Source organism: Sinocyclocheilus rhinocerous, unplaced genomic scaffold (genome assembly GCF_001515625.1).
Source record: "Sinocyclocheilus rhinocerous isolate Xijiao unplaced genomic scaffold, SAMN03320098_v1.1 scaffold539, whole genome shotgun sequence".
NCBI lineage: Eukaryota > Metazoa > Chordata > Actinopteri > Cypriniformes > Cyprinidae > Sinocyclocheilus > Sinocyclocheilus rhinocerous.
The window spans coordinates 974,694-985,113 of record NW_015653003.1 but is presented as its reverse complement, the minus strand read 5'-3'; the positions used below and the strand labels follow the sequence as shown (position 1 = coordinate 985,113).

Here is a 10,420-nt window from a genome sequence, read left to right as displayed (position 1 = left end):
AATTGCGAGTTATAAAGTCAGAATTGCGTGATATAAACTCGCAATTGCGAGTTAAAGTCGAATTTTGAGGGGGGGAAAAGACTATGTTCTCAGAATTGCGACTTTATGTCTCGCAATTGCGAGTTTATATCACGCAATTCTGACTTTATTTCTCAGAATTGCCCGGTTTTATCTCACAATTTATGACTTTTTAACTCGCAATTGTGAGTTTATACTACGCAATTCTGAGAAAAAAAGTCAGAATTGTGAGATAAAAAGTCGCAATTACCTCTTATTTTTTATTCAGTGGCGGAAACGGGCTTCCATAGTTTTGTTCGTACTTGTACGTGACATTTTTGTGAAAATAATCATCTAGTCTAGGACCGCAACTAACGATTATTTTGATAATCGATTATGTCTGATTAATCCGATTTAAAAAATCCAAATTTTATGTTTTGGTATTTTATAAAACAAAAAGTGATTCTACATCTCGCTCAGTATTGTCCAAACAGTGTGCAAATTGAAGTTTGTGATATTTAAAATTGAGTTTGAGACTCGCTGCCAGGACGAGCCTTTATGCAAACTGGAAATACTGGAATGGATTTCTATTGCTCTAATGTCGAATTTAAGTTCTGTGCGGAGGAAAACATGTCTCAAATATATTAAATGCTTATGAGTTTGTTTGAAGCTTAATATATGAAGCTTTCTCAAGTTTAGGATTACTTGGACCATGTACGTTTCCTACAGTAGTTCACTCTGTGCCCTTTTTAAATGTGTACTTTCCATAGAAATGTGTTATTCTCTGAAGTAAAAGAACGTAAACCGTGGATGTTTTCCATGCACACGCAGATGTCATTAATTGATTAAGTTTTTATTTTTATTTTTTATTATTATTGGTTATTAGTGATTTTATCGATTAGTTGTCCCTAATCTAGTCTGTGTCTTCAAGCATGTGTAAAGTCATGAATTTTAATAATGCCTATTTATCCGTTTCAGGATGATCGAAAGAAAGAATCAAAAAAGGTAAAAAATAAATGTAAAAAAAATACCTTGACCTTTGTGACTGATGCGCAAACATATTGACTGTCATGTAAAAGTTGTTGCAGTTTGTTAATGTTTGCTCGCTTTATCACATTTCTGTTCTAGGAAGTTTACATCACCACTTGCAAAGACTCCAGGTGAGAATTCAGAATATGTTCTGCGTAAACTATGGGACTCATGCTTTTTTTATTTTTTTTATTTTTTTTTTAAACAACTGTTTGTTATTTGTTCAGGTCATGGACCACCTGGTTGATTCCCACCGTAGCTGCTGTACTCGTGGGCATCATGTACCGTTACTACATGTTACTACACAAATCCTCCTGAAATCCTGAAAACTTTGTAAAAACCGATATATATTTCTCTTGTCTGGAGGCCTTGACTTGTTTGAGTGAGTGAGTCAGCAAGATCACTCTCTAAGCTCCTGCTCATCCTCTTTTCTTTAGTTTCCACTCAACTAGCTATTTGGAAAAAGTCCAAAGCCCATTGGTTCATTTCAACTTTTTTTTTTTTCTACCAGAATTCACAGTCCTGTCTAACCTGCAGCATTATCTTGATCACGCTTTCTGTCATCGGATTGTCACACTTTTTTAGAAATGTACTTGGAAATTACTTCAACTCCTTTAAATTAATCTAGAGTGTAGTTGAAAAGATCAGGCCCTTCAGGACAGGTCCGACTTTTGCTAATGGATTTGAATTCTCTGATCATTTTGACAAATCACACGTCCACAGCCTTCACATAGCTGCTAATTGATGTTTGTCAGTGAATTGCCTTGGGTTATTACCTAAGGATTTTGACCATACGATTCAAGTGGAGTTGAAAGATACAGTACATCTCCAAGAGAAGAGCGTGGAGTCATGCTATTATAAAGACATTGCTGTTTTAAATACAACATGGTGTAAAGGGATGGTTCACCCAAATATGAAAATTTTGTCATTTACTCACCCTCATGTCATTCCAAACCTGTATGACTTTCTTTCTTCTGTGAAAAACACAAAATAACGATATTTTTAAGATGATCAAGTTTTGGTCACCATTGACTTCCATTGTATGGAGGGGGGAAAAAAAATAAAAATTGATGTTCCACAGAAGAAAGAAAGTCAAACAGACATGAGGGTGAGTAAATGATGGCAGAATTTTCATTTCTGGGTGAACTATCCCTATAAGGAGAACTCGAAAATATTGTCATTGTTTCAAATGTTGTCATATCACTTTTGCATGAATGTGCAATTGCTGAAAGATAGCATAGAATTACAGTCATACAGTGCTTTAATGTTACATTTTACGCTTCTTTCTTACAATGAAGATTTCTATAGTGTGGTACCTGTATCTGCAAACTTGAAATCGACTCCATTATTCAGCCTTTTTGTAATGCATTTGAGAGATGTTTAAATGTTGTTGTTTTTTTAACAATTTATTTCAATGTCGGTAAGAACATTAGTTTTGGGAAGTGTTTGATACATGAACTGTTGTACAGCTTGTAGAGTACCTGTTCATTACTCTTATGCATATGCTTCTCTAATGAATTGTTCTTAGCATTTCAAGCACTTGCATGTATATTCTAGCTCTACTGGCATTAGGTCAGGTCATGAAAAATCATCATATGCAAGTGTTGCCCGTAACGTTCAACGTTCAAAAGTATAAGTAAACCAAAATGTCTACTTTTGTTTGCTTCTTTTCTGTACTTGTTATTAAATCTTGCATTTCTTTTCCAAACAATATTGCATTTAAATAGTTTTTAATGAAACGCATTGAGTGAGTCATTATGCATTAATGTAGTCATATATTTTAATAATCCTCATGCATCATTACTATTGGCTGATACAAACCATTTCTCTTCGTAGATTTTTTTTCTTTTTTTTTTTTCTGAGTTTTATTCCGAGTGTCATATTTGTGTTTGCCTTTTACATTCCTGCCCCAAGAAATGTGCAAATTAATTATTTTCCTGCCAGGCCGAGTCAATGTGTTCAGCTATGTCTAACGATTGATGTTCATGTTTGTGTGCATTTTATATGTATAGTTATTGATGACATTGTCAAGTTTTTTTTTTTTTCCATTGGCTCGCATATTAATGTCATCATAATTTAATTATAGTGGGAAAAGAACAAGCGTGTTAGTCTATAGATCCCTATCTGCTCTTTTAGTTCAACAACAGGAACAATCAGAGTTCAAGACCTTTATTATTGCTCAATGTCATATATTTAATTACAAATTCTAATTTATCTGTCAGATTAGGATTATTTGTGGTATGTCATCGTGAATACGACTGACTTACTGAATCAGTGTGTGTTTGTTAAAGGTTTCAATAAATGTTTAAAAATGCAAATGTATTTGTGCAGTATGTAATCATTCTTTGTATATGGTATTTTAGACTTGGACAAAATCAGGGAGATGCATTTGAACTTAAAATGGGTAGGTATTAGTGCTAAAGTGTTTTTGGATGGTTCAAAGTGCAGACAATATTTGACCGTGCATGTGTTACTGGTTATTTCTGTATATTTTAAATTTTACTTAATTTAAAATCATTTTGTGCTTAAAAAATGAAGTACACTTTTGAACGGCATGAGTTATGGCACTACATGATTACAATAAACATGATTAAAATGATTTAGGTTTGTCTTCACTCTGTGTGGTTACAAGATTGTTGCAAGCAGCTTCGCAAAAAAATAATTACTAAATGCATATGATTCACTGTAAGTATGCCAGTAACGTAACTGAACCGGTGCCTTTGCGCGGCATAGAAATAAAATAATTTGTGTGATTCTGTGCTTTCACACACTTTCAAGAAAAGAGATTAAAATAAATGAATGAAATTTAAAATAATGAAATATGCTGTGAAACTATTCATGTGAGGAAGAAATGTTTTGAAGTTGTTAAATCTGACTCATTGAAGTGAATCGGTTCTTTCGGACGAATCGTTTCATTTGAATCGGTTAAAAAGATAATTCACCAGTTCGCTAGTCATCACGCAAAAATGTTTCCAGGCGTCCACGAGCAGCACTTGTTTAACATGCTGTTATCAACACGTTTTCAATGAGCTTCGTAAATCTAAAAACGCAATGAAGTGCGACATTTCGCCGGTTCGTATAATAATTTACGAACGCTTGAATGAATCGTTTGAAACAGCCGGTTCCCAATAGTGATTCATTCAGGAATCGGATGGGACGTCACTAGGCTGTGAATGCTGGGATAGTAATGGCGGCCTACTGTACACATAGTTGACGTTTACCGCTATGCTATTTCATTGAGTATTGTTATTATATCATACATTACACAAGTTTTATCATACTGTGTAGAACAGGTTTGAGGAACTTATATGACTGGCATCTGAGGATATCGTTCGAAAGGTAAACCCGTTTTTTTTCCTCTTATGAATGAGGAGTTTCACACAGTACGTTACTGCTGTAAGTTACAATAGCAAACATAAAGAGCTTCATCATGTAACTTAACGTTACATCAATCAGCCGTTTAACCATCAGCAGGAACTATCAGTATTAGAAATGACCTTTTGTAGTGGCATGTGGCAAAACTTGCCGCTTGAATTGTTTAGGGCCATTTTAGACAAATTTATATGACAAGTTAACACTTAAACGTACATTTTCCAGTTTTTGACTTATCCTAAATCACATGTAATCATATTAATGTCATGTTTTATCAGCATGTGTTTACCTAGATCAAAAAAAATGTGTTTTTGGCCCAAATTAGTAACTTTTGGCAACCTCTTTTAGATACTTTACCGGAAATCCATCAGCTGTGGTTAAGACCCTGCCAGAGATGGAAGATGATTCCTCCCTGCATCGACTGGAAGGGAGTGACCCCAGTGTTCAGGTCGGGGGGCTGATAGTGAAGAAGAAGAGTGCTTCGACAGAACAGCATGTGTTCAGAGCTCCCGCTCCACGCACCTCGCTCCTGGGCCTCGATCTGCTGGCCGCACAGAAACGCAAGGAGCGCGAGGGCAAGGAAAGTCTGGATGATCAACCCAAGAAATCCAAGGTGTCGTCCTACAAGGACTGGGAGGAGGGACAAAGTGATTCGGGGTCTGATGATGAAAATCAAGAAGATGGCGATAGCAGGAATGGGAAAAAGGAAAGGTGGGTTGTTCATCAAGAAAATAATTTGCATTACAGAGACAAGTTTTTTTTTTTTCAAGAATAGTGAGTCTCATTCACTAAAATGTTTATACTTAAATGTATTCTATATCTATGAAAAATTGTCGTAGGAACAACTGAAACAAAAATCACATACTGTGGGTGGCCTTATAACCGTGTTAAAGGGGTCATATGATGCTGCTGAAAAGAACATTATTTTGTGTATTTGGTGTAATGAAATGTGTTTATGCGGTTTAAGGTTCAAAAAACACATTATTTTCCACATACTGTACATTATTGTTTCTCCTCTATGGCCTTTCTTTCTGAAACGCGTCGATTTTTACAAAACTCATCGGTCTGAAAAAGCGAGGTGAGCTGTGATTGGCCAGCTATCCAGTGCAGCATTGTGATTGGCCGAATGCCTCAAGCGTGTGACAGAAATGTTACGCCCCTACCATACTGTGATGCCCTGTCCGGCCGGAGCGACGAGACAAAAACATTAAAACCCATTACAAACGAGGCATTTGTTGCATCCAGTGGGGACATAATTACGGATTATAATGACTTATACTGTCTTTTTACGCGTTACGTTGCGCCGCGTAAACATAAAACCCTGTCTGCATTTGTGATCAGAGAAATGACAAACAACAAGTGCTAACGTTAATCCACACTGCCCAAAACCCGCGTTTGAATCATCAGTGGCAAATGAAAAAAGAAAACGTACTTACGTGAGTCAGAACTGCCGCCATTTTAGTCTAACGTAACTCTCCCAGGATCAGAAAACAGTCCTCCATACAATGTGCTGGCGATCCACAGCACTAAGTCGAAGTATTCCCTCAGCGACCAGCACAGATCAGATCTAGGCATAACGAAGCGGATATCGTCCTCTTTTGGAAGACCAAACAAAGTAGTTTCGCTTTCACAACGAAAAACACAGCGGCCTAGCGTGAGCGAAAGCCCCGGCTTAGCCTGAGCTGAAGCCGGGCAAGAGTGAGCTGAGGCGGCGGGGTCGAGAACGGCGGTCCCGGCGAAGGAGCGGTGAAAACGGTGAGGGCCGATCCGGCGATCCACAGCACTAAATTGATGTATTCCCTCAGCGACCAGCACAGATCAGCTCTAGGCATGACGAAGCGGATATCGTCCTCTTTTGGAAGACCAAACAAAGTAGTTTCGCTTTCACAACGAAAAACACAGCGGCCTAGCGTGAGCGAAAGCCCCGGCTTAGCCTGAGCTGAAGCCGGGCAAGAGTGAGCTGAGGCGGCGGGGTCGAGAACGGCGGTCCCGGCAAAGGAGCGGTGAAAACGGTGAAAGCCAATCCGGCGATCCACAGCACTAAGTTGATGTATTCCCTCAGCGACCAGCACAGATCAGCTCTAGGCATGACGAAGCGGATATCGTCCTCTTTTGGAAGACCAAACAAAGTAGCTCAACAATACTACAGCGAGAATATAAGTTACGCCTTCTTTCTTTGCGTGAATATTTGGGCGGCGTTATGCAAATCTTCTCACATCGTGACGTAGACATGTGGGGTGTGTTAGAACGAGCCGTTTTAGGTAGGCGTGGTTGACTCTTAACTTTTATAAAGTATATCTCTTTGGATTTGAGACTTTAGTCTTTGCAACTTTACAGATCTTCTTTATGCACCAAGAGCTTGTAACACTTCAAAGAGAAAGGAAAAATTGAAATCGCATCATATGACCCCTTTAATATGACATTGTTGTCATGTTGTTTCAGTTGTTTCTACATTTTTGTTCCATAAATTTAAAAGTTATTAAAAAGTTATTGGTTAAGCATAATTAGTTTGTACACAGATTGTATGCCCAAAATTAAATTAATTTCTTCACATATAGTGAACGAGTAACAAAAGATTCATTATAGCAGCTCGATCTGCGGGGTTTTACTGTTTAACAATGCAGAAAACAAAACAAAAATGAAACAAAAATGAATTATTTAAAAAAAAAATCAGCTTTTTACTGAAATAAACTGAATTATTTTAACTGAATAAACTAAAACAAAAACTATGTAGACATTAAAAAAAAATCAATGAAAATAAAAATGTAAATATTAATCCAAAATTTTAACAAAAACTATAAAGGTCCTTGCACTCTTGAGTCCAAAATTCTTGTCAAAAGTTTTTGCACATTAAAAAGTAAATACGACCTCACATTGTGTCAATGCTACGGATGCAAAAAAACACAGAAAATTGCACCTGATCCGACAAAAGTTTTGGAGGCAGTGTGTAAACGTGATTGACACAACGTGAGGTTGTATTTATTTTTTAACGTGGAAACATTTCGGACGCGAATTTTGGACTCGGTGTGCAAGGACGTTAAAAGTGTATCAATGTTACTGAATTTTGAGGATGTGACGAAAGGCTGAAAAGGAAAAGTTGTGCTGAAAGCGCTTATATGGAGATGGTTTTGGCGTGTTTTATGCAAATGAATAACATCAGCTCATTTAGAAATCTCCAAGTTCATTAACATTAGAACAGAATTAAAAACAAATCCACACGAGATCCAGTGAGTTACTTCCCAAATTCTATATTTATTTTTTTCTTATTTCTTCTTTTTCTTATTGTTGTAATTATATTTTCTTATGTATTTTAAACTATTATTTAGTTTATAATCTTTTCTCATCATTTTTTTTAATCCAGAAAATTCCTAATACCTCTCATCTTAAGCATGTAAATAAATGCTATGCAGTCATGAGTTTATGTGTTACATGCTTCTACAGGAAGTACCGTGTCACTGGCTCAGAAACACCCTCAAACCCAGGAGGGGTTAGTGAGGAGTTCAAGCAGAAGCATCAACAGAGGGAGAAGGACAGACGTGAGCATGGGGTTTATGCGTCCTCCAAAGAAGACAAGAGCAGAGACAAAGACCGATCCAGAGACAGGGACAGAGACCACGATCGCTACCGTGACCGAGACAGAAGGAGAGACCGAGGTAAATCAGGTGCTCTCGGCCTGAGAGATCCCACCACAGAATTTCTGACTCTGATCTTGGTTTTATGGGCTTTGTGCAGATGAACGGGAAAGCAGCCGCGGCCGTGGCTCAAGCAGCAGTCGCTCTGAGCGCGGTGATGGCAGCGTGAGGAGTGAACGCTCGCAGAGGGACGGCTCGTCCGACCGCATGAGTCGTGGTACTCGCCGCGATGAGCCCGAATCACCCCACAACAGATCCAAAGGTCAGTCACGCGTTCCCAGATGTGTTCAGGACACACTACCCTGATCAGTTTTAGCACTACTGAATGTCAGTTTTGTTACTTTTGTTATTGATTCCTGGGATTAACCCAAGTAGAACATTTCCTGTTGCATATTATGCATGCATTCCTAACTTGAACTATAACCTAATGTGGGAACTAGAGGGAAATAAGTTGAGAAGAATGTTGTTGAAGCCCCCAAATCCGACCCTAGCTGCACCCTAACTAGGGCTGCATAAGTAATTGAAATAAATCTGAAATCGCAATATGGCTTAGTGCAATAATCAAATCGAAAGACTGTGCTGTACTTCGATAGTTTACATGAGCTGCCTGAGTGAAGCGTGACAGTTTTACACGTGAACAGCTTATGACCCAGAATCTTCAGAGTTTCGGAGCGACTCCACACTAACTTTTGCTGTTTGAGTTTGGGTTTATCAACAAAAGAGAAACTTTAAGGGCTTTCTGTGGTTTTCCATCAAAATAAAAGTTAGATAGTTTTAAGACATGCATAAATATTAGTATTGTAGTTTTGCAGTTGTAATGTAAAGTAAAATAAAATTATTATTATTATTATTGTATTATTTTTCTTGAATACTCATTTTTTAAAATTAACTAATTTTTTTCTTACATACTTTACAGTGGAATGTTCCAATATTATTATTTCTTATTTTGTTGTTATTTAATAAAATGTAAATAATTTTGATATGTTTATTTTGTAATAATAATAATAATAATTATTATTATTATTATTTAGCCAGATTAATATATAATCACAAATATTTGACCAAATTGTGTAACCCAATCGTGATATGAAATTTTCATACCGTTACATCCCTACTACACACAAAAGATCTAATCTGGATTTTTAAATCGCATTTTATTAATAAAAAAGAAATAAAAAAATCTCATTTAGATATTTTTTTTCTCCCTAAATTGTGCGATCCTAACTATAAAAGTAAACCTAAAATCTGATTGGTGTTCCAAAATTTGCAATGCTGTTCCGGGATCTATAAGTGTGTTAGGCAGCTTGTTCTGTTTGGGTTAATCATGGGTCAGGTGTGTTTCATATGTCCACACAGATTTGGCCACTCCATCACGCTCCAGCTGGGATGAGGATGACAGTGGATATTCCAGCTCACGCCACTCTCACTGGGAGAGCCCGTCTCCTGCCCCGTCACACCGGGAGTATGACCGCTCCGAGCGCAGCCATCGCTCAGTCCGTGACAGTGAGAGGAGAGACAGGTGTGAATCACTTCATCAGAGCCTCAGTGATTAACGTTGGATTGAAGGTTATTTGTGCTGACGTGGTTTGTGTTGTCACTTTTGTTGTTCAGGTCAAGTAAACCTCAGTATCCAAAATCTGATTGGTGTTTCAAAAGCTGCAGTACTGTTCCAGGACCTACAAGTGTGTTAGGCAACTTGTCCTGTTTGGGTAAATGATGAATCCAGTGTGTTTCATATGTCCACACAGATTTGGCCACTCCGTCACGCTCCAGCTGGGATGAGGATGACAGTGGATTTACCAGCTCACGCCACTCTCACTGGGAGAGCCCGTCTCCTGCCCCCTCACACTGCTCCGAGCGCAGCCAACGCTCAGTCCGCGACAGTGAGAGGAGAGACAGGTGTGAATCACTTCATCCGAGCCTCAGTGATTAACGTTGAAGGTTATTTGTGCTGACGTGGTTTGTGTTGTCAGAAGGAGTACTAGTAGATGTTACATTGTCACTTTTGTTGTTCAGGTCAAGTAAACCTCAGTATCCAGCAGAAACTCCTCTACCAACCCCATCATATAAGTACAACGAGTGGGCCAATGACAGGAAGCACCTTGGCTCCACCCCACGCCTGTCCAGAGGAAAAGGTAAAGACACTACTTACAAGTTCCTTTGGTGGAGAATGTTGTAATTTTTTATGTGCAATTTTATTTTTTTATTTTTTTTTTTGTGTGTGTGTGTACTTCTTAACTAAATTTTTTACATTTTTTATATATTTTTAAACCTTGTTTATTATGACTGTTTTTGTTTGGTATGTCATATATATATATATATATATATATATACATACATACAGTGGTGTGAAAAAGTGTTGGCCCCCTTCCTGATTTCTTATTTTTTTG

General features: G+C 37.8%; 2 protein-coding genes across 2 annotated transcripts in view; both read left to right on the top strand.

Annotated features, from left to right (window-relative positions):
• cyb5b (cytochrome b5 type B) overlaps window positions 1-2,099 on the top strand; it is a 7,366-nt gene extending 5,267 nt beyond the window's left edge. The window contains exons 3-5 of the mRNA XM_016521613.1: window positions 976-1,002; window positions 1,126-1,157; window positions 1,254-2,099. Of these exons, the coding sequence (XP_016377099.1) occupies window positions 976-1,002; window positions 1,126-1,157; window positions 1,254-1,344 (150 nt within the window). The 3' untranslated portion in view covers window positions 1,345-2,099. The remainder of the gene's footprint in view (window positions 1-975; window positions 1,003-1,125; window positions 1,158-1,253) is intronic.
• A 2,107-nt stretch (window positions 2,100-4,206) lies between these two features.
• The window catches only part of LOC107715445 (pre-mRNA-splicing factor ATP-dependent RNA helicase PRP16-like), a 38,853-nt gene continuing 32,639 nt past the window's right edge, over window positions 4,207-10,420 (top strand). The window contains exons 1-6 of the mRNA XM_016521589.1: window positions 4,207-4,365; window positions 4,747-5,109; window positions 7,840-8,051; window positions 8,131-8,292; window positions 9,387-9,549; window positions 10,047-10,165. Of these exons, the coding sequence (XP_016377075.1) occupies window positions 4,793-5,109; window positions 7,840-8,051; window positions 8,131-8,292; window positions 9,387-9,549; window positions 10,047-10,165 (973 nt within the window). The 5' untranslated portion in view covers window positions 4,207-4,365; window positions 4,747-4,792. The remainder of the gene's footprint in view (window positions 4,366-4,746; window positions 5,110-7,839; window positions 8,052-8,130; window positions 8,293-9,386; window positions 9,550-10,046; window positions 10,166-10,420) is intronic.